The following is a 24,700-nucleotide window of genomic DNA, read 5'->3' as shown; positions in this document are numbered from 1 at the left end:
CTTCAAGAGATTTTAATTTGTTCATGCTTTAAGAAGTGGTGACAGGGAGTTGTGGTGCAGAGAATCCCCTCTTTACATGAGCAATACCTCTTCTTCATTGTGCCAGTTTCTTCTGCAATAATTATGGTCTCCATTGATTATAACAAACAGAGTGTGTTTTATTTATTAATGTGCAGTTTTCAAATGCATGCACACTAAATCCTCATTATTCATGGGTGATAGGGACTTGGACTTCTCGTGGATAATAAAAAACACAGATACCAGTGAAGCCATTGGCAGTGACACTCAGGCTGCGGTGACGTGGAGCAGTCAGCCCTCCATGGATGTGACTACCTCTATGTATGCTTCAACTTGTCAATACAAGGTGAAGCACGCAAGCACTCTGGACCCCAGCTCCAGCCCCAAACCTATCCATGTTCTTGATCCTCCGCTGCTCCCAGCTCCAGTCGCACGCTCAACCCACGCTCCAGACTCCAGTTCCAGCAGCACACCCCATCCACGTTCCTGACCCGTTTTTTTCCAATCACAACTCCAACTCCGGCCACACACCGACTACTGACATTTCACACTTTGCCAGCACAGGATATCAAATGCAATCCATCTCACCGTAAGCAGGATTCACAGGTCACCAGGTGAGGGGGTTCTGGAGGGACCTGCTCATTTAACAACACTCTCAGTAATACATGGCTGACCTCGCGAGTCCACAGAAAGTCAGTGGATAATGAGGACTCAGTGTAATTAGTTAGGTGAGAACTCGATTCTTGTCAACACTCAGAATTGAGTTTAGATTTTGGCTTGTCGAAAACAAATAAAATATGGGTGAAACCAAATCTGACTGCAAGGTTCACTGTCAGTTCAATGTAAATTCTGCAGTACAGACCCAATGTGGTCCTGGCATAAAGTTTACAAAAGGAAGCTTTTGTTTCTTAATTGGAAATTGATTGAGTTACAAATTCACCTTAACCTTATGACATGCAACTAAATCAGTTTGAATTTTTCACAAAGGTGACAGTATTTAATCAAGCTGCCATCATTATTTAACTTTCGGACAGGTGGCAACGTATGTTCAAGTCAGTCATTTCTCAAAACCAATTTTTCTAATGCTTGCAAAGTATTTCAACAGTTCATAGGTCACTTATGTTATTTATAACAAAATAGCAGACAGATTGAGTCAGAGTATGTTATCAGTAACAAATCTATCTTCTTGTTTGTATGAAATTTCTCTTCGATAATTTAAACAAAGCTGGTAAACCTTTTCAAAATCAGCGGGCATTGTTCACACTTGTTAACAACTCCAATATGATACCAGACTCACAGTATTTCATTAACAAGAAGTAGGGCTAGCAGCTCTTTTTAACTTGTTCATCTGGGTACAGCATAAAGGGGAATGTGTGCATTTTGCATTATCCCTGAGAGGAGTGCAGTCAGTGTTGCTGATAAACATTCATGGCAATGACTGCTGTCGCCTTAGTGGATTTTAAAATTCAGCTATTTCAACTCTTGCCATTTCCAAAGGAGAACAATGAATACTAACTTACCAGGATCAGGCAGATGCAATCAATATCAAATTTACTCCACAGGAGTCCAGTTGGAGTGCTCAGACAACACGAAAGATGGCTCTTGAATGCTTTCAAGTGACAAGACAGACTTAATTTCCTTACTGCCAGAGACTGTATTACTCCCTGGAGAATAGGCTGCTGTTACTTTAGAGCTTTGATGCTGGGAGGCTTGTGTTGAATCATTTGGATTTCTAATCGTTTGGACACCTAATCTAAACGAGCATGTTGATTGGCATGATGATGATATTTTTGCTATCAATAGTTAGGTTTACCCTTCCATTCTGTCTTTCAACCCAACAAGAACGAATGTTCCCTAGATGTGAGAAGCTGTTGTTAATAATTGGGTTCCCTTTGAAGAGTGGAAGGATTTAGTCACTCTATAATATTATAGTATGGGAAACAGAAGTGTCACGGTTAGCATAACACTATTACAGCGCCAGCGACCCGGGTTCAATTCTGGCCACCGTCTGTAAGGAGTTTGTACGTTCTCCTGTGTCTGCATGGGTTTCCTCTGGGTGCTCCGGTTTCCTCCCACATTCCAAAAAGACGTACGGGTTAGGAAGTTGTGGGCATGCTATGTTGGCGCCGGAAGTGTGGCAACACTTGCAGGCTGCCCCCAGAACTCTCTACGTAAAAGATGCATTTCACTGTGTGTTTTGATGTACATGTGACTAATAAAGATATCTTATTTGTGGTGGTCTGCAGGCAGTAGATTAATTGCTGGATGTATAGAGCACTAGGGAGGTATAGAGACATAGCTGGTAGAGCTGCTGCCTCACAGCTCCAGTGACCCAGGTTCAATCCTGACCTCTGGTGCTGTCTGTGTGGAGTTTGCATGTTCTCCCTGTGACCGTGTGGGTTTCTCCAGGGTGTTCCGTTTTCTTCTCACATTCCAAAGATGTCAGTTAATTGGATTCTGTAAATTGTTCCCCACCATTTATGTGAGAGGTCAAATCTAGGAGGAGTTGATGGGAATGTGGGGAGAATAAAATGGATTAGGGTAGGATTAGTATTGGTATTGGTTTATTATTGTCACTTGTACCGAGGTACAGTGAAAGACTTGTCTTACAAACCGATCGTACAGATTAATTCATTACACGGTGCAGTTACATTGAGTTAGTACAAAGTACATTGATGTAGTACAGGTAACAACAATAACAGTACAGAGTAAAGTGTCACAGCTACAGAGAAAGTACAGTGCAATAAGGTGCAAGGTCACAACAAGGTAGATCATGAGGTCATAGTCCATCTCATCGTATAAGGGAACCGTTCAATAGTCTTATCACAGTGGGGTAGAAGCTGTCCTTAAGCCTAGTGGTACTTGCCCTCAGGATCCTGTATCTTCTACCTGATGAAAGAGGAGAGAAGAGAGAATGTCCCGGGTGGGTGGGGTCTTTGATTATGCTGGCTGCTACACCAAGACAATGAGAGGTAAAGACCGAGTCCAAGGAGGGGAGGCTGGTTTCCGTGACGTGCTGGGCTGTATCCACCACTCTCTGCAGTTTCTTGCGGTCCAGGGCAGAGCAGTTGCCATTACAAGCTGTGATGCATCCAGATAGGATGCTTTCTCTGGTGCATCGATAAAAGTTGTTGAGTGTCAAAGGGGCCAAACTGAATTTCTTTAGCCCCCTGAGGAAGTAGAGGCGCTGGGTGCTTGATGGTCAGTGCAGACTCAATGGGCCGAAGGGCCTGTTTGAGTGCCGGATCTCTCTATGACAATCTTGACTGTGCTTCATGATTGCAAAGCAATGGCCGCCTTGCGGGTCAATCCATCAACTATCTGATGAGGCACGATTTCTGGCAGCTGACCTGGTCACCATTCCCCATGTGGAGCCTCCATCTCAGTGATCCACCTGCTGACATCTGATGGTGACTCTGCTGCTCACCTTTCCCCAACTGTGGTATCCTCATGGCCCAGAGGTCTTACTTTCAAGGTAAAACCTCGTTAATCTTACCAGCTATAATTGATACTCCCCCTTTGATTTTACACTGAATTTCACAACCCCTCCAACCCCCCCCCCCCCACACTGCCCCCCACCCCACCCAGCCCAAACGAATGGGATTTCAGCCCCTCTCTTTCCCTTTGTTTGTCTGCATGTTATCTGTGTTGGTTTTGTAACATGTTATAAAGTCACAGGTTACAATGGGGTGCAGTATGGTAGTGTAGCAGTTAGTGTAATGCTATTACAGCGCCAGCGACCCGGGTTCAATTCCGCCCACTGTCTGTAAGGAGTTTGTACATTCTCCCTGTGACTGTGTGGGTTTCCTCCGGGTGCTCCGGTTTCCTCCCACATTCCAAAGATGTACGGGTTAGGGAGCTGTGAGCGTGCTATGTTGGCGCCGGAAGCGTGGTGACACTTGCGGGCTGCCCCCAGAACACTCTACTCAAAAATGCATTTCACTGTGTGTTTCAATGTACATGTGACTAATAAAGAAATCTTATCTTATCTAACACTGGGGTAACATAGTTACAGTTGGTTTTAGATGGGAAAATGCATATTTCAATAATTCATGGCCACCTGCTCTCTCTTTTCGATTGCCTTTATGTTGTTCATTTATTGAAATTGCCTGAGTTATCCTCATTATTGAAACATGAAATGCCATATTTAAATAAATCGGTCCTTGAGACACAAAGGGTTCCAACACCATTGGCAGGTAACATGCTTGCCTTTACACTGGTCTGAAGCCAGCCAGCTTCACTTATGGCTGGTGAATTTTAGTTGTGTGCAGAGATTGACTTGGCTAGAATTGTTTTCTTTTGAGCAAAGAGGACCGAGGGTGTATTATATACAAAATTATGAGAGGTGCACAGAGGATCTATTTCCCTTCATGGTAAAGTCAGTATCAGGGACAGCATAGGTGATTGACAGAAGGAGGGTTTCGGCAAATTGCTTTCACCCTCAGAATGGTGAGTGGAACTTGCTGCCTGAAAGCCGGTGGAGGCAGAAAAAATCATTGCATTTAAACATATGTGGATAAGCACCTGAAGTACTGTAACCTGTGAGCCAGTGGAAAAGATGCGATTGGCCTTAAATAGCACTTCATTGGCCAACATAACACATCCCTGTCGAATTTCTATGATTCTATGATTACGCTTTGACCAGATAACATGGTGGGTACACCATACCTTCTCTAATGAGTAATTTCACTCATTTAAATTTAATTGTTGGATCTGAGCTACATTAAACCACAAAGGGCAGAGAGCAAAGACATGTCTTGGTTCACTTTGACTGAAAATAAATAAGCCGAGTGATACGCACAAGAATGGATTGACTGGCAAACATAACAGGAAATCAGATGTTTCTAATCAGAGGGAAACCTTTTTTTTTGCTGTACATTGGGGAGGTTTGTAGTTACCCAGACTGAGGTCTGAAAGTGAATAAAACCAATGCAAGGTACAACTTAGAGATTGGCAACAATAAAACAGAAATAAAAGGAAAACCAGGGCTCTTGCCGGTGTTAGGAGAAACTGAACATTTCACAGTCGAAATTCCTTTGCACAATGTAATTATTGAAGATGTTAAGCTTTTGTATACAATTCTTTTGTCCATTATTTTAACTGAGGAGTTTATTCATTTAAAATAACTGGGTTAAAATGTCATTGTAGCAAACAAAGAAATCTAAAGCATTAAGCCATTCATTACCAGAGTCACACAGAATGATTTGAATGCATTAACTGCTTGAGTCCCACCTTCCCAATGACACCATACAATAATGTTATAGAGCTGGTGGGCAGGAAGGATAAAGAAAGTGTAGAAAATAGAAGAACTACAATTCCAACAGGGATATATCAGAGAGCACATTGTCTGTTCTCTTTAAACAAAACAAAACGGCTATTAGTTCCAAACCTACTTAATTCTGAAAATGGCAACTTATCTTGATTGAATTGTTATCTCTAAAGATTGTGTCCACGTGTCACTATTTTATTTTGGTCCCAATTTTAATCAGTCCTTAAGCTTCTGCATGGTGTGCTTTATTTCAATTGAGATTTAATTAGTCGGTTTTATTGATATGTATTTTTGAATGCAGGCTTATTACACATTTCATTTTTAATAATGGTGGGCAGTAAAAATCAAGAGCTGAGATAAGTGTCCGAAGACTGAAAACAACTCTGATACTCCAATGACATTATAGAAACCCGATTAATAGTTTACCTCATATAAATTAACTGGCTGTGAAATGTTTTCTGATACTAGAAGCACTGAAGGTAGTTACAATGCTGCTGTTAAGGCTGATAGTAGCTGTGGATAAGATTTCAAAACTGTGGTCCAGGGTATGGGTTAGGCATAAATTTTCTCATCCGGAGTTTACGTTCAGTCCAGACCAATATGGTGAGAGTATTTGATAACTGTTTATGTTCTCTTTACAATTGGTTCAGCCATTCTTAACTCCAATTCATTGTGGCTGCAAGCCCAAACCACGTGGCAAATTCATGTTGGCAAACGCAGCAGGAATTGTGAGCACAGCATGACTCCCTAGTTGGCACGGAATGCTCTTTCTCCTCCTTTAACCTCAGTAGCGTTGAAGTGAAAACTCTTAACACAATGTCTCCTCCTAACTTCTGCTTTCCTTTGAGCTTCTTCACACTTTGGTGTTTCTGCCTCTCTCAGATATCAGTAGAGTGAACTAAGAAGTTAATCCATGTCAAATACCTACGTTAAAGTGTCGAAGCAGGAATCTGGAATATTAAGCCATTTGTCAATAGAATCACACAAAACAATTTCAATGCAGTAACTGCTTGAGTTCACATCCACAACTTGTAAAATTATGTTGCTTTACCTTTTATTGGGAAAGGTAAGGCAAAAATGATGATCTGCTGAAAACTCATATTCACTTTGTTTTTAGTTAGTTAAAACATCTATGGATTACAAAGATTCCAAATACACAAAATTGACAAGAATGCACATCAGTAAGTAAAATTTCAGAGATTCATAGGGGAAACATGATTCAAATCTCTCTTAAAAGGTATTATTATTTTGTGCCTTCACTGTTTGGGTTTATCCTTCAGTCTTTCAAGTACAAATGGAACCTTTTCCTCCTGCATAGTATGTATATTTAAGGAAGGTATTTATTTATTTACAGGGTGTGGGTGCTATTGTAAGGCGAGTGTTTATTGCCCATCCCTAGTTGTCCTGAAGAAGATGGTGGTGAGATCCTTTCATAACCAACTGCAATCCTTCTAGTGATATAATTCGCCATCACAATTAAGTTCAGAGTTCTAGGATTTTGACATTGCAATGATGAAGGAATGATAATGTTTCCAAGTGACACTGATCTGTGATTTGGAGAATTTGGAAGTGGTGGTGTTCCCAACCACTGGCTGCCCTAGACCTCCTTGGTTGTTGAGTGTGTGGGTTTGGAAGGTGCTGTTGAAATCCTGATGAGTTGCTGCACTGCATTTTGGGGGATGATGCGCACTGCAGCCGCTGGTGGAGAGAAGGTGACTGTTTAAGGCAGCTGGATGATGTCCCAATAAAGTGACCTGTTTTTTTCTTTTCTGGCATTGAGCCGACTCAATGACATTGACACGGCACTCATCCAGGCTTATGGACAGTATCAGTCACAGGCCAAGCTTATAACTTGCCGGAGATGGAAGGTGTTTTGGAGAGTCAGGAATTGAGTCATTCACTGCAAAGTTATCAGGCTCCAACTTGTTGTTGCTCTTACTGGCCCAGCTAAATTTCTTATATCTTTAGTTACAAAGCCTCCTGCTTCTGCACATTCCACATGCTACATTTTTATAATATAATTCTTCTTGATTTGTTGGTGAATTTTTGCCATCTTTCCATGTGAGCATGAGTGGAGACATATAGTAAGGAGGCACTAGAAAATTGACTTATAAATGTCTAGTCATGAGAAAGAGAAGGAAATCATATGGATTGTTACTGGCAATTTTAAGATTGACCTTACACTTAGCCAGAAGTTAAGTGGGAACCATTGGCTACCTCCAGTCTGTGCCTCAGTGCACCTCAGTTTCTCCTGCATGCCTCATGAAATACGAAAGTCAAGGATGCAACTGACCTCTTGCTCTGCCTGTAACCTGCTGAGGATGCACTTCACATCTGGCCCCTCAGTTTTCTATCCAACTGGGTTAAAGCCACGACCCCACATGAAAGTCACTACAGCTATGCAAAAAGTAACTGGTTTATTTATTTTACTTTAATTTCTTTTTCTAATTAAAGGCTAGCTTTTTAAGCTGTTTTAATTAAATTTATTGCTTAAATTCTTAATTTTTGTCCTGCTAAATTTATTTGTTTCAATTATTTAAATCCATTTGAACAGTTTTGAAATGCTTTTGATCAGAGTCATTTAAAGAACAGTTTAAGTGCCTTTGATAGCAGAAAGCTGTCAAAGACCTGAAGTGCATTTCAGGGATGGGACTTCAGGGAAATTCCAATTCCTGAGACTGCCTTGCAGTATGGAGCTCACTCTACCTCATGAAGATTAGCTTGGCTGGCTCTCCATACCCAGTACAGACCAGTACGAGTGGGTAGTGAGCTTGGGCAGTGGACAAATCCAGGACAGTGTAGCCAATTCTTATCAATAGCTTGTAAATAAAGATTCTGTTTGTAGTTAAGGAGTTGTGAAATGTTGAGAATATACAAGGTGACCTGGTAGGAGAAACCATGTTTCATTTTCTTTTAGCAGATGGACTTCTGAATAATTCACCTCTTCACATCAAAGTATTCATGAATGTCTGCTAATTATGCAGAAACCATACAAATTAGTAGATCTTCTTATTCAGAGCCAAATAAAGCAGCTACAGTTACACTAACTTATCCTGTGGCTTACCCACCGAAAGATGCAATCATTACTTTGTGAGGTAGGAAAAATTGGAGTACCAGGAGGAAACTCACATGGTCACAGGGAGAACGTGCAAACTCCACAGAGACAGCACCGCAGGTGGCTTGAGCTGTTAGGCAGCAGCTTTACTGAATTCCTTGAATTTATGTTTCCTGATCTTTGCTAATAATGGGTCGGACCGCCATGCACGTCACTGTTGATTGATCTTATTGACTATCAGTATTTGAACAGGTTAGCTGGTGATCTCAGATTACCGCCATTTGCCCAATGCAGACTATTACTGCCTTGCACCAGCTTGCTGTCAGATGGACAGTGAATGCATACAGTGGTTAAGAAAGGGATGGAGCACTGGGACATTGTAGAAGGATGGCTGCAGAGTTTTGCAGTGGGGGTTTCTCATGCCATTCCATGAGGAAGGGCTCAGGACACATGCAGGGGATGGATGGAACACTGATCACCCCAACCACAAAGGCTGCATGAGCCAAAACCTCCATGCTAACAACAGAGCGGAACAGGCTGCAGTGTTGCTACTGATAAAGTGATTCACCAGAAGTCGAATGAATTCATTGTCATTTTCACCTCATGCACCAGCAGGAAGAATTATATTTCATTGGAGCGATTGATTGAAAGCAAAGTATTTTCTTCTGATTGCCTTAGTACATAGAACGGCACAGCACAGGAACAGGCCTTTCGGCCCATAATGTCTGTGCTGACCATGATGCCATTTTAAACTGCACATCTACCTGTTTGTGGTCTATATCCCTCAATTCCCTGCCTGTTCATGTACCTGTCTAAACGCCTCTTAAACATTGCCATTGCATCTGTTTCTACCACCTCCCCAGCAGCAAGTTCCAGGCACCTACCACTCTCTGCATAAGGAAACTTGCCATGTAAATCTCCTTTAAACTTTCCCCCTCTCACCTTCAAGCTATCCCATCTAGTATATGACATTTCTATCCTGGGGAAAAGACTCTGACTACCTACCCTGTCAATGCCTCTCATAATTTTATATACTTGGATCAGGTTGCCCCTCAGCCTCTGACGCTCCAGAGAAAACAATCTAAGTTTGTGTAACCTCTCCTTGTAGCTCAAACTCTCTGATCCCGGCAACGTCCTGGTGAAACTCTTCTGCACCCTCTCCAAAGCCTCCACATCCTCCCTGTAACACGGCGACCAGAACTGCACACAATACTCCAAAGGTGGCCGAACCAAAGTTTTATACAGCTGCAACATTACTTCCTAACTTTTGAAATCAATGTTCCAGCCGATAAGGGCAAGGATGCCATATGCCTTCCTTACCACCCTATCGACTTGTGTTGCAACTTTTAGGGAGCTATGGACTTGCACCCCAAGATCCCTCAGTACATCAATGCTCCTAAGGGTCCTGCCATTTACTGTACACTCTCCTCTTAAATATGTCTTCCCAAAGTGCAATGCCTCACAATTGTCTGCATTAAGCTCCAGCTGCTATTTCTCTGCCACATTCCCAAGAGGGTTGCTAGCTTAATTGGCCTCTGTAAGTGGCCCCTAGTGTATATCTGGGCAGAGTTGATGAGAATGTGGTGAGGATAAAAAATGGGATTAATGTGGGGCTGGTGTGAATATAGCTGGTTGATGGTTGGTGTGGATCCTGTAGGCTGAAGAGCCTGCTTCTGTGCTGTATCTCTCTACAAATGTTATGACTCTGTTCAAGCCACCAGGTTGCCGCCAGGAAATATTAACACTCCCCTCGTTGCCCTCATGTGTGACAAGCTTTCTACCACACCTGGCAGTGCCAGGAAAAAAATTTGCCAGGCTTAAATTTTGCTTGGCATCCAATCTGGGACTGGGCATTCCAATTTGAGGAGAATGTTGGGAATATTTTTAAATAAAAAGATCATTAAAATTAACAACTGGAAAAAATGATGCCTGGTATTCAGAATTATTAATTGTCTTGCCAACAGGGAATAAGTGGTCACAAATTGGACATAATACGACTTTCCATCTGACAGTGGGAATATTGTGTGTTAGTTGTACTGTGTTTCCATGACTTGGATTGTTTTGGGAAAGAATGGCTCCATATAGTAATAGTTCCATATGACATGATTGTTTCATTGCTACAGTGCGACCACAATCTGTAGGTGGGCATGTCCTGGTAACAGTGCCTGAGGGCATACTGTCTGGCCCCTGGGTCACCAACCCCACCATAGTTTGCTGGTTCATGAAGCTCTTTTCAGTCACTTCAGGTGGGCCCCACATCCACCACCAAGAAGAAAAACATTATGATGCTGGAGGAACTCAGCAGGCCAGGCAACATCCGTGGAGAAAAGCAGGCAGTTAACATTTAGGGTCAGGACCCCACCAAGGACCACCAGGACATTATCTCCCGCACCATCGCTGGCCTCATCACCTCAGGAGGCCTTCCCCCCACAACTACCAACGTGATAGTCCCGCAACCTAGGACTGCCTGCTCCTATCTCCTCCCCAAAATCCACAAGATGGACTGTCCTGGCAGACCTATTGTCTCCACAGCTCTTGCCCCACGGAGCTCGTATCCTCGTACCTGGACACTACCCTGTCCCCTCTGGTCCAATTCCTTCCTACCTATGTCTGTGACACATCGCACGCTCTCCAACTCTTCCATAGCTTTAAGTTCTCCGGCACTCACAACCTCATCTTCACCATGGACATCCAGTCCCTCTTTACCTCTATCCCTCATGATGACGGCATCACCGCCCTCCGCTTCTTTCTTGACCAAAGATAGAATCAGTCCCTTTCCACTAACACTCTCCTCCACCTGGCTGAACTTGTCTTCACCCTAAACAACTTCACTTTCGATTCCTCTCACTTTCTACAGACCAAGGGTGTAGCTATGGGCACTCGCGTGGGCTCCAGCTATGCCTGCCTCTTTGTTGGCTACGTTAAACAGTCTCTGTTCCAAGCCTACTCCAGCCCTATTCCTCAACTCTTTCTCAACTGTATCAACGACTGCATTGGTGCCATCTCTTGCACCCGTGTGGAACTTGACAGTTTCATAAATTTCGCCACAAATTTTCACCCTGTTCTCCAATTCACTTGGACTGTCCCTGACACCTCTCTCTCCTTCCTCGATCTTTCCATCTCCATCTCAGGAGATTCCTTATCCACTGACAATCCTGACCTGCCTGCTTTTCTCCATGGATGCTGCCTGGCCTGCTGAGTTCCTCCGGCATCACAGTGTTTTTCATCTAGATTCCAGCATCCGCAGTCCTTTGTTTCTCCACCACGAAGAAGCTTAGTTTGCGTAAACTCATCATGTGGAGTGGATGTAACAATGCTCCAATACACATTCAGACTAATACAATGGAGTTCCAAGCTTTGGCAATCCTTTGCCAATCCCTCCTCCAGTGCCTTATATAAAGCCGGCAGAAGCCACTCCCCTGAAGTAACTCTGCTAGAATGGCAGGGAATGAGGCCAGTTTCAGATCTTCCAGCCAGGGTCGCCTTGCTGGCACATACAGCTCTGATGCACTTTCAGTTTGTATAATTGGCTTAGCTGAATGACTTGCATGTGGACAGATTCCTGCTAAGTATCGGAACCCACAGCTGTAACATCTGTTTATCTCTTGGACCCCAGGCTAAATATCAAGAGATATTGATTTCTGCCAATAACAGATTATTTAATAGTAACACAGGAAAATAGGAACACACGAATGTGAGGGAAATGGTAGAACATGGACACTGTGTAGATTAGTTTAGTTGGGCATTTTATTACTGATGTAATTGGTTCGGCACAACATTGTGGGTCGAAGGGCCTGTTCCTGTGCTGTACTGTTCTATGTTCTAAAACAGGAGCAGGAGTGGGCCACCTGGTCCCTGAAACCTGCCCCATCAGTCATTATGATCATGGTTCATCTGCCCCAGGCCTCATCTGCTCTTCTCTGCAAGTTCACTGTAGCCTTCAATTCTCCAGTCTTTCAAAAATATACCTCCTCTTTAAATACTTCAAGTAATCTAACTTCCACAACCCTCTGGGATAGAGAATTCCAGAGACTCACCACCCCCTATGAGAAGAAATTCCTACACACCTGTTTTAAAAGACTGCCCCCTTATCTTATAACTATGATCCCCTGGTTCAAGACACTCCCACTGGTGGAAACATCTACCTTGTCATGCCCCCTGAGCCCGTTGGACATAGATTCCAGAGTCTAAGTTTAAGTGTTTCAACAAATATCTCGCCCATTCCTGAGTAAATCCTGACTCATCCAAGCATTCTGGTAGCCTTACTCATTGTGAGTCTTGACAGACATACGGTACACCGCACATCCCTTATCTCCCGTCTGTTTGGTTTCCTTTCACTGTATGCTTACTGATATAGGAAGTGCTAACTAGCAACTCTGGGGACATGCTTCGGGGAATCTTCCTGGAAAAGCTTTGTAACAGCAGTGCTTCAGCATTTCCATGTGTAATTTTTTACCATATAGTAGGAACCGAATAAAAGATGTCATCCGGAATAATGCAATTGCCAGCCTGCATTAAGCATCCAGTCAAGTCGCCTTTGGTGATAATCCATTGCCTTGTTCTGCCTGCACGTGAATTAATCTTTGAAATAGTATTCTGTATTTTATGCTATTTTTGGATCTATTGTAAAAACCAACCAGGACTATCAATGAACCCGCTTCTTAAGAACTTGCACTCATATCGGACCTATCAGTGTACTTTACAATTAAATACCTTTGCGTACATTTACTTGCTATGTAGTAAAGTTGACGGCTGATAACACAAAGAACAAGAGGCATTGGTTGAAGAGGTGGCAAGGATCTTTCAGAGTTTAAATTTTCAGCTGAAACGCAGCACCTCTAACAGTTCAGCAAAGCCTCAGTACGAAGACGAAGTGTCAGCCAAGATTACTTGCTCAAGCCTTTGGAGTGAGCCTTGAAACTGCACACTTAGTCAGAACCTTCCAACGCCAGCATCGTTGATACCTGAAGCATTTAACCAAAGCTACTTCTGCAGGCCAACCAATGTAGCTATACGTCTGGCATGGGCAAGAGGCAGCAAATTGAGAAACTAACCTCTTGTTCTTTCCATTGTTTGACACGCTTAGATCTACAGCAGTTTGATAGCCAACAGCATCAAAATGAGGCAGAATGGAAAAACGCATGTCATGGAAGCAACAGGCTCATGACAAGAAATTCCCTTTTATTACAAATATATCCTTAGAAAGTGTTTTGTTTCTCAGTGTACAACATGGCTTTTGCAGGGGAATTATTACACAGAGTAGTGAATACTTTAATAAATTCAAGTTTCAGTCCTGGCCTTAACCGGGAGTGTGAACCAAGTAGGCAAGAAAGTTGGTTAAACCTCCCTTATTTTGGCAGAGTGAGGCCCAGGAGATTTTAATTCTCACAGAACAAGGAGCATTAACCGGACCATTAGACCCAAACACCCAGATTGCCTATCAGTTCCTCCCCTAACATACCCAGATCCTAAATGGGAGAACAACACATTGATCCCAGGGACAAACCAGAGACCCTGCTAGTCCAATAATCCCCAGCCTACCAATGTGCAGGCGTGCTAAAATGGAGCAACAGACTGACTTGGGTTCAGAGAGAGAATAAAAGGTAGCAAGGCACCCCGACATCAGATCAAGGCATGTGAACAGAAGATTGCATTCAAACAATAACTGGTGATTCTATCCTCACAAGCACAAAATGCTAGCAGGACATGATGACTAGCTGACAGGTGAGATTTGAATGGGCCCAGGGTCATCATAGGCTGGGAGTGAAAGTATTCCATGAGGCATGGATCAGATTGAAGCTTATGGTAGGCACCTTCTGCTCCTCCCAGCACTACAAAACGAGTTAAAATGCAATGAAAAATTCCTTCAGATTCTTTTCTGACTCCATCTTCCATTTTCCACTGCCAGTTCCTCATGGGAAAGCCGTGCAATTTAACCATATACCCTACTGGATACCACAGCAGCAGGAGCCCCATGTTATCAATGCATCTGTAACTGCAAATGCAAAGAAGGATCCTCACCAACTGCTCTGGTGTCCCCTTCCTGATCAGAATTGCAGGTTCAAGTAGGGGTCACTGGGAATGCAAATTGGTGCTAATCACCCATTTCCATTCAGTAGGAAGAGATCAAATCCAAGACCCTTTGTCAAGATTTGCATCCGGCACAGAGGTGAGGAATGCTACTAGTGGGCCTCAGTGCCTTTGGCAATTAATCTGGTGTAAAAAATCAAAAAAGACTTGTGTTTTTCTAATGGTTTTTTTGACATCCCAAATGACTTTATGCATCGTACAGCTTGCATGAATTCCCACAAAAAGCAATGACATAATGATCATGAGAGGTAAATTTTGGCCAGGGCACAGGGGAGAACTTCCTAGTTCTTTAAAATAGTGCCATGGGGTCCTTGACATCTACGAGAGGGAAGATGGTCCTCAGTTTAACACCCCATCCATTAGACAACATTTCTAACACTGCAGCAGTTCTCCACTGAAGTGTCATCCTAGACTTTGTGTTCGAATCTCCAGAGTGCGATCTGAACCCACAAGCCCTGCCTCAGAGCTGCAGGTTGCAGCTGATTCTTTATGGTATTTGTAACCTGACCACTGAAAGGGTTAATCACCGTTCCAGAAAAAAAGTTTTCATTTACTGTGTTAAATGATTTACACCAAGGGACATGCATGAAGATTCAAAGGATATGGGATTTTCCCCATACGACCTCCATTGTGTTTAATGCATTATATAGTCCTCTGAATGGGAGACAGGCTCAGCAATGTTGTTGCCTGTTGTGTTGTAGACAATTTTTTGTGGTTCTGACTAAAGTAGCTCTTGGATCATTTGACACCTTTTTGTTTACAATGCTTCCTTTATTTCTTTAATTGCAAACATTAATTGCAGAAAGTCTCTTCGGGACTTTATGAATGAAGTACACTTGGAGTAGATACAACAGCAGTTTAAGTAAAACAATGACTCTATAACAGATGTTCTAGCACCTTTGCAACAGCTTTGGGACTATACTGAGAGCTTCAGAAAAAATCAAAGCTGACAGGTGGATGGCAAGATGAAAAGCTTGAAAGGCAGACATTTCAATGGCATTTCTTTTTAAGAATGAAGGACTTGCTTTGTCTTTATGCCTTTGCCTCTCCCTCTTTCCTGAGGGGAGTGACCCACAGGTAACTGACAGTCCTCCTGTCCCTCATAGGAGAAAGTAAGGGACCACAAAGTTGTTGAATTGGAGAAGAAAGTACCTGCCTTAACTGAGCCTCCATTCAGTAGGGCGTTAGCAGATGGGGATCAGAATTTGCTGCCTTTCAGTGAAAGGAACGTGAGGTTGTTATTACGACTTGTTGGGTGGTGAGGAGGGTGGGATGGGTGTGTGGTGGGGGAAGGGGGGAAGAGTTGTGTGTGCTCACCAGTGATAAGTGGATGCACTTGGTCCTGCACATTCGGTTCGACAGTCAGTGTTTGGAAGTAGCAATGACCATCTCCTCATTGCTGAGCTTCGCCTCCTGCTGTCTTCCGATCTGAGTGCAGCTCAGGTGAGCCAGTGGGCCATATACCGAGCAAAAAAACCATCTGCTAGAGGAACTCAGCAGGTCAGGCAGCATCTGCGCAGGGAAATAGACAGTCGGACATTTCGGATCGAGACCCCTCCATCTCGGCTGAACAAGTAGAGGGGAGATATCCAGTTTAAAGATGTGAGGGGGGGGAGAGGAGGGGTGGGACAAGAGCTGGCAAGCGATAGGTGGATCCAGGTGGGGTGGGGTGATTGGCAGACGGAGTCAGGTGGGAAGGGTGGAAGTAGCGACAGGGGCCGGGAGGTGGAGGCAACAAAGAGCTGCAGATGATGGAATCTGAGAAGAAAAGAAGGTGGACCATGGAACCAAATGTGGGAGGTGGGGAGGGAAGAACTTCTCCATCACTCACCTATTGCTCTTGCCCTACCCCTCCTCCTCACCTAATATGAGCTATCTCCCCTCTGTCTTTCAGTCCAGGTATAGGGTCTCGACCCAAAACGGCAACTGTCCATTTCCCTCCACAGGTGCTGCCTGACCCGCTGAGTTCCTCCAGCAGATTGTTTCTCGCTCCAAATTACAGCATCCTCAGTCTCATGTGTTGGCCATGTAGGGAGAAATCCTGCTCTGTCTTCATCAGTTCCACACTACCGAGAGGGTACTCCTCCATCCCCCAGCCCCATGGGATTGCACAGAGCCCCACTTGCTTGTGTCCTGTCTGGTTCCCTGCTGACTTGACTGGTCTCCCACCCCAACCAACCTCTGATATTTCTGTCAGGTGATGAAGAAGATGAAGACACAGGGGAGGAGCGGCTGCCCTCCTGCTTTGACTACGTGATGCATTTCCTGACCGTCTTCTGGAAGGTTCTGTTCGCCTGCGTGCCTCCCACTGAATACTGGAACGGATGGGCCTGCTTCGTAACGTCTATTCTCATCATTGGCATCCTGACAGCCATCATTGGAGATCTGGCCTCTCACTTCGGTTGCACAATTGGTCTGAAGGATTCAGTCACTGCTGTGGTATTTGTAGCTCTTGGCACCTCAGTACCTGGTAAGTAAACACAAGACACAAATGTGATTGTATTCTATTTATTTGCTGTTCATTTTTTAAAAATTTTCTTTTAAGAAACATTCAATGATTATTTTATTAAGGAGCTTCAATTCAGGTGAAATAATAACATTTATGTCATGCTTCCTAACATATCACAGGAATATTCCAACGTGCTTTGACGTACATTGAAAGTAAGTCATTTCCTTCAGTGTTTGTTCTATGGGCAAGGCGATGGCCATTTTGTACTCAGCAGGATCCCACAGACCATTTTGAGTGAACACCCAGCTAATGAGGCTGATTTCCCTCTCCTTTCCACATACCTCATGTCCATTCCTCAGGCTAAAATCAGAGGGAAGAGAAGCAGTGTGTGTTGTCAGCTGATGAACAGACGAATCACATGTATTGCAAATCTGACTGACACAAGTAATGTCAGAACAACTCGCCCGAAGTTTTTGTGGGGAGCCTCCTGATTGAAGCCTCCTGACTGCAAAACCCAATGAAAGTGAGTCTTAGAACTTGCCACCTGATTGGTCGATCGGAGAAGGGTCAGGACTAGAGGGTCTCCATGGGCATAATCTTGGCATCATACATCGTTGACTGTGTGGCACTTCCACAGTCCTGCAGTTTGGTCAGGTCTGAGGTGGGGCTTGTAGCTCCAACCTTCAGATTTAGAATAGCTTTTCCCTGCCATTAGCTTCGCCACTCAAACCCTCAGCAATGCTTTTATTAGCCCCAGACAAGTCATAGACAAAATCATAGAGTCATACAACACAGAAGCTGGCCCTTTGCCCCACTATATCCATGCCAGCCATCAGTGCACATCTACATCATCCCATTAACCAGCACTTGATCGATAGCCTTCTATGCCTTGGTGATTCAAGTGCTCATCAAAATGGTTCTTAAATCTTGTGGGAGCACCCACATCTACCACCTTCTCAGGCAGTGTGTATCAGGGTTGCAACCACTCACTAGTGAAAAAAGAATCTTCCTCAGATCTCCTCTAAACCTCTTCCTCCTCACCATAAACCTATGCCCTCTCATCTTAGCCCTCTTACAAGCCTCCCTCTCTTTACTCTCCACCTGTAACTGTAACTAAAAACATGGGAAATGCTGCATTGAGAGTGTCCCCTGACCACTCCTTCACAGCCAAAGGACCCAGACTTGGGACAGATGTTTCAATCTGTGGAAGTTGCCCAGGACAAACGCCCCTTCCTCAACCATCAGCATTTGACTACAAAAATGGATTATTTACTTCAATGCAATATAAAAACAGAAAATGCTGGAAACACTCAGCAGGTCAGGCAGCGTCTGTGAAAAGAGAAGCAGTTAATGTTTCAGGTGTTGGATCCTTTGTCATTTCTGTTGTTCGTTGGACCTCACCCTAACAATTTAACTGCAGTTTTGCCTGGAAGACTGCACTCTAAAGTTAGTGAGGGGGAGTGGATATGCAGGTCTTTTGTTATGTAGCGGTGATAGGCCAAGACATTCTAACACAGATCCAGTTATTTTCAAATCTGTAGGTTCTTTCAGGAGTCCAGGAATGAGTTGAAAACAAGTTGGTGCTTCAGAAAGTTTTATTGGAAAAGTTTAAAACAAAGAAACAGTCATAGAGCACATGGCACTAGTTTTACTACTGGGAGATGAGCTGAGACAAAAGGAACTAAAGATGAACTAGGGCCGGGGGTGGGGGGGGCAGGAGAGCAAGAGAGAGATTAACAAAAAACGACACCTTTTATACCTGAGATAAGGGATACTCCTTAGCTAACAATAGTTCAGTCAAGAAACCTATTAGATACCTGTGGCCAAACCAACCAATGAGAAAACACGTATTCACCTGATGGACAAACCAATAAGCTAGGAAGCAGCCATTCCTTGTACAGCCACTTGAGGTGCATTAAACACTATACATGTTAAAAATCTACTTAAAACAGTCGAATCCAACACCACCAATGAAGACCAAGCAGTTTATAAACAGCAGGTCCCTTGAGTTGCCTTCTTCTGCTATTCCTTACAATCCGCATTGGCTTCCCTCTTGTGAGAAAGGTTTGAGACCACAGGGAGATTTAAAAAGGATGAGGTGTTAACACTGAAGAAGCAAGCTCTGCCCACATAGTGCAGAAATAAAGTATTGATAAATCTTCAGAATGCAAAATCATGCAGTAGATGGGGACCTTATAAAAATTACTATTCAGGCTGTTCTAATCAATCCACAGTAGCAAGCAAGAGCTCACCACCATTAACTAAATTAATCACCAAAGATAAATCTGAATCTGGCCAGTCTCTTTATTTATCTGTTTCCCAATTTATCCATTAACGAAAATCTAGAACAGTCTGCCCGATCCACAGAGAGACTAGTGTAATGCAGAATTTCAACACTTGGACAATAAATCCAGTCTACACTCACTGAAACTGCTGGGAATCGCTATACTCCTTAAATCATTTGCCCTACCAAGACTAATTGTTTTGGTTTTGTGTTCAGCAATGTGGCCAGCAGGCATCCCAGAGTCAGATCCATCCTGGCTCTGCAACTTATTTAACCTGATCATGACTATCCTTATTTGAAGAAGAAGGTAGCTCCATAAGCTCATCTGCAAATCATTTAGCTATTGCTGAGAAAGCTTGGCCATAAATGAACAAATAAATAACAACAATTGTGTAAAAAGTTTTACTTCACCATATAATAGGCCAAAACATACCTCTGGCAGTAACAGTAAGTAGAGGCAATGTCCTTGATGACTAGCTTTCCTCAGACCTCTATTGCCATGGGAACATGGGAGCTGGAGGTGAAGGCTGGGGGTCATATGCCTGCGAATCTGACCTCCCTTTCTACCACTCCACTCCCCACTGATGTCTTGAGCTGAGGAGCCAGATGCTCTTCCATGACATAGCAAGATCCCATTTGTTTGGACGGGATCGCGGAACTTGAGGTAAAGGCAGGTAAGTTGCTTCTTCACATTTCTTTACATTATTTTTATATTTTTAATTAATTTCTAGTGGTTTAAGGGATTTTTAAACTATCAATTTTTTTGTAACTTTTTAAAATGTTTATAAAATTCTTTAATCCTATTGAAACTATATTTAAATATTTCCAATGATTTCTAAAACATTGAACTACTGAAAGCCATGTGTATTTGAGAGCTCAAGCCCCACCACCTGAGGCCCCGTTGCTGCTCGTGCCCCACTCTATCTCACAGAAGGGCTGCAGCAGCCAGGCTTCCAGGTCGACCAACCTCATGGAGTTGAGAAAAGCAACTGTGTCCATAGGGTCCAGGGGTGGCACAGTGGCACAGCTAGTAGAGCCACACTACCTCACAGCTCTGTAAATCTGGGTTCAACCCTGACCTCAAGCACTGTCTGTGTGGAGTTTGCATGGTCCCCCTGTGACCATGGGTTTCTTCTGGATGCTCCATTTTGCTCCGACATCCAAAGATCCAAAGATGTCAGGTTGGATAGGTTAATTTCGCTGAGTGTGTAGGTGAGTGGTAGAATCTGCGGGGAGTTGATGAAAATGTGGGGAGAATGAAAAAAAATCAGATTAATGGAGTATTAGTGTAAATGGGTGGTTGTCAGCATAGACTCAGTAGGTTGAAGGGCCTGTTTCCATGCTGTAACTCTCTATGACTCTATGAAAAGCACGGGGTGGGTGCGTGCAGGTGGCAGGCCAGGTTGAGCTCATTCTGGCCCAATATACATGGTTATCTCCTGTGGTGTTGCTCACCCTGAAACAGCGGATGTCACAGTTTGGCTGTGATCGTGATACTTTGTCTCTGCCACAAGCCCTCCAGTTTACAACTTGTGTTGCCGTTCAATAATTAGCTGCATTCCATTTCCCTTCAATACATTTTCTATGCTATCAAAATCATTTTCTTTTTGTGGCTGCACTGCTGCCTATCTAAATGTAGTCAGAACATCTCCAGTAATAACTTCCAGATCCATAATTACAACTTTGGATTCACCCTTGCCCATTATCACCCTTCCCATCTCCCGGGTATCATCCCCATATGCATCCTTGATTGCCACCCCTGGCTTGTCCTTATTCCCATTTTGTAACTTTGTGACATCATCTCTAGAAACAGTGTCAACCTCCACATGCACATCAACAGGACCCACCTTTCCGCCACCTTTCTTAACCCTTCGACAGTTGCACCGTCTGTTTATCCAGCACAGAGTTTCAGATAAGACTTAACTAATGCCCTTGAGAGTGCTAAGGCAGAATCTACCTCAATAGAAAGAGGAAGCACATCTGGAGAAGTGTATATTGTAGATGGTCAAGTCGAGTGAACGCACAGAGGAGCAACTTATCAAATAAGCCAGAAAGATGTAAAGCAGTAAACTATGCGACATTAATTATCCTCACGTAAACTCTGGAAAAACAGTGAGGGGTACCTGAAGAGTATGGAGCTGATCAGAATCTTTCCAAGCCAGGAAGGAACAAAGCAGTAATGGGTGGAGTTCAGGGGATAAGTGGAACCTGTGGTAGAGGAAGAACGTTCAGGAAATAATGATCACAGGTCTGGAATAGTTATGGAAGTGGACAAGGAGCAATCTTGGGTGAAGGTGGTCAGCAGAAGCAGGCTGATGTCAGTGAGTTGAAGAGGGATCTAACCCAAGTGAACTGGAAATGATATTACATAAATCCTAAGTGAGAAAGGGGAAATAAAGGGGTACGACTGTCAAAAGTGGATCTCCTTCAATGACTTAAAATATTGGAAAAAAATGAATCATTAAGACGATAAATTGCATACATTACACAGTTAAGAATCATTAAAAACTGAAAATGCAAAGGAAAACTGAAGAGCAAAGGAAATGTTTGGCAGTTAATGTATTGGTATTGGTTTATTATTGTCACTTGTGCTGAGGTTGAGTGAAAAACTTGTCTTGCATTCCAATCATACAGGTCAATTCACTACACAGTGCAGTTACATTGGGTTAGTACAGAGTGCATTGAGGTAGTAAAGGATAAACAATAACAGTACAGAGTAAAATGTCACAGCTATGGAGAAAGTACAGTGCAATAAGGTGAAAGGTCACAACAAGGTAGATCATGAGGTCAGAGTCCATCTCATCGTATAAGGGAACCGTTCAATAGTCTTATCACAGTGGGGTAGAAGCTGTCCTTAAGCCTGGTAGTACGTGCCCTCAGGCTCCTGTATCTTCTGTCTGATGGAAGAGGAGAGGAGAGAAAATGACCCGGATGGGTGGGGTCTTTGATTATGCTGGCTGCTTCACCAACGCAGTGAGAGGTAAAGCAGAGTCCAAGGAGGGGAGGCTGGTTTCCGTGACGCAGGCAGCGAGAGGTAATGCAAAGAGTAACAGGATAATTAAGGGGTGGGGAATGATTTGGAACCAAAAGGCCAGAGGGTATGGCTACTGTCCCAAATCATGAAGGAGCTGGATAAAGTGAATACAGAGAACTTGCTTCTATCTGTGGAAGGGCAGAGAATCAGAGGACCTAGGTTTAAAATGATTGGCAGAAGAACCGGGAGTGACATAAGGAAAAACTTCTCTACATTGTGAACAGCCGTGATCTGGGATTCACTACCTGGATGCAGATTCAGTTGTCACTTTCAAAAGGGACTTAGATAAATACTTGAGGGAGAAGAGAATTGGAGGGCTACAGGGGGTGGGGATGGTTGGATTGATCCTGCAGGGAGCCAGCGCAGCTCAGATGGATCAAATGACCTCCTTCCATACTCAAATGATCCATGCTAGCAAATGGGACTTTGCATCCGTATTCACAAAAGAAGAGGATGCTTCTGAAGTCACAGTAAATGGGGAGGGAGTTGGATAATGTATCTCAACAAGCACTTGAATCATTGAGGCATAGAAGGCTATGGACCAAGTGCTGGTAAATGAGATTAATATAGGTTGGTACTTGAGGGTTGGCATGGACATGGTGGGCTGAAGGGCCTGTTTCTGTGCTCTATAAAAGTGGATAGAAAAGAAGTAATTATAAGGTTGGCTGTGCACAAAGTGACTAAGGCTTGATTAAAAAGGGGAGTTGATGGGTGTGTGTGAGAGAGAATAAGTTGCAGAGATACAGGGAAATAAAGAGACGGGGAATGGGATTAATGGGATCAGGAGTCAGGACCTTTGGGCTGAATACCCTCCTTCTGTGTTGTTACGATTACAAAACAAGGTCGGGCATATTCTGGGTTTTTGACTTAAGCGAGGGTGAGGCTCGGTTGAAGATTTCCAGAGGGCTGCAGGCAGATTGGTGAAAAGGGCAGAATCATGGCAGATGTAGTGTAGAGAAGTGTGTTGAAGCATCTTGGAAGGTAAAGTGTGGAGAGGCAATTTAATTAAATAGTTCAATTGCAAAAGGGGGCGTGGGAAAAGAGTTTTCCACAAATCTAATGCACGAGGAGTGAGAATTTGGGAGCGGCATCAGAACAGGCCCAGGGATCAGGGATCAGATGTAACAGCACAACTTCACACTTTTAGGTGAAAATGTAAGTAACTCATTTTCCAATCACTTTTTTTGGGGGTCATTTCAGCCAGTGAATGTGGAAGCTTTTTTTTCCTATTCCTGTTTTGATCAGTGGTACCTTGTCTTATTTCACAGATACTTTTGCCAGCAAAGTGGCAGCCTCACAGGACTACTATGCAGATGCCTCCATCGGAAACGTCACTGGGAGCAATGCGGTCAATGTTTTTCTGGGCATTGGATTGGCATGGTCTGTTGCTGCCATCTACTGGGCATCCCAGGGCAAGGAGTTCCGCGTGGAAGCAGGCACCTTGGCCTTTTCTGTCACTCTCTTCACCATCTTTGCTTTTGTCAGCGTGAGCATCCTGCTGTACAGGAGGCGGCCGCACATCGGCGGAGAGCTTGGGGGTCCGCGGGGACCCCGCATCGTCACCGCCGTGTTATTCGGGGGATTGTGGTTACTATACATTCTGTTCTCTTGTTTGGAAGCCTACTGCTACATTAAGGGGTTCTAAAGCAAAGGAGGCCTGTGCTACCCCCAAAGAGACACATCACTTGAATCTCTTCGAACACAATGCAATACTTGCCAACAATATTCCACTCTTAAAAGAAACATTGGAGATGGTCCCATTGAAGAGGGCAGCACATGTCCCACAAATAAAAAAACACATGACATTTTGTAGAGGACAGTCCTGTGTCTTCATCAGTCGCTCCTGAGCTTTCTTGCCTTACTGAAGGGTTTTTATTAAACTAATGTTGGGGGAGGGGTGGGTTGGGTGGTGCTTAGATCCTGTTGGGTTATTTGAATTGAGTTGGATGAAGGATTGTTTCATTGAAGTATCAACTAAGGAAGAAAAGAACAGCAATGAGAACTGCCCTTTATGAGTATTGCCCTGCTGTGTGTCCAAAGCAATTACTGTGTTCAGTCCTTCCTCTTGAGAGTTAATCCACCCAAAACGAACAGTCTCATAGAACAAACTGGACGACATTTACATCACGGGCTGGCAGTACGATCCACTTGAAAGCACGCCTATTGCAAAGACCCAATTTAATTTAATTACAAATCCTGTTATGTTTTGGAACCCTGTTTTAATGTATCTTGCTTGCATCATCACAAATGAAAAGAGCCAAAGCAAGCGCATGGAAGGCATTCAGAGGCAAAAGCTGAGCTCGCCTCCTTCAGAATACTTGTTCAGTTCTTTTTAAAGGGCCAGTTTTACAAAATCAGTGCACTGGGTTTTAATGTTAACACTGCCTCGCCATTTTAAGTCATTCAGTACCATTCAGAGTCTGATGAATTAGTTTCATTTGCCCCATAATTGATCCTAAACGTTGGAACATTGGAGCAGAAGTTAACTCTTCCTGCCACAC

The 24,700-nt window shown here is 43.6% G+C and overlaps 1 protein-coding gene across 2 annotated transcripts in view; it reads left to right on the top strand.

Moving 5' to 3' along the window:
• Positions 1-24,054, top strand: part of slc8a3 (solute carrier family 8 member 3) — a 376,943-nt gene extending 352,889 nt beyond the window's left edge. For both annotated transcript variants that reach the window (XM_052013641.1, XM_052013651.1), the window contains 2 exons: positions 16,630-16,902; positions 23,468-24,054. In XM_052013641.1, coding sequence (XP_051869601.1) covers positions 16,630-16,902; positions 23,468-23,844 — 650 coding nt within the window. In that variant the 3' untranslated portion in view covers positions 23,845-24,054. The remainder of the gene's footprint in view (positions 1-16,629; positions 16,903-23,467) is intronic.
• Positions 24,055-24,700: the final 646 nt, after the last annotated feature.

Source organism: Pristis pectinata, chromosome 1 (assembly GCF_009764475.1).
Source record: "Pristis pectinata isolate sPriPec2 chromosome 1, sPriPec2.1.pri, whole genome shotgun sequence".
NCBI lineage: Eukaryota > Metazoa > Chordata > Chondrichthyes > Rhinopristiformes > Pristidae > Pristis > Pristis pectinata.
Note: the sequence above shows the minus strand (reverse complement) of the source record. Positions and strands in the feature narration are given on the sequence as shown.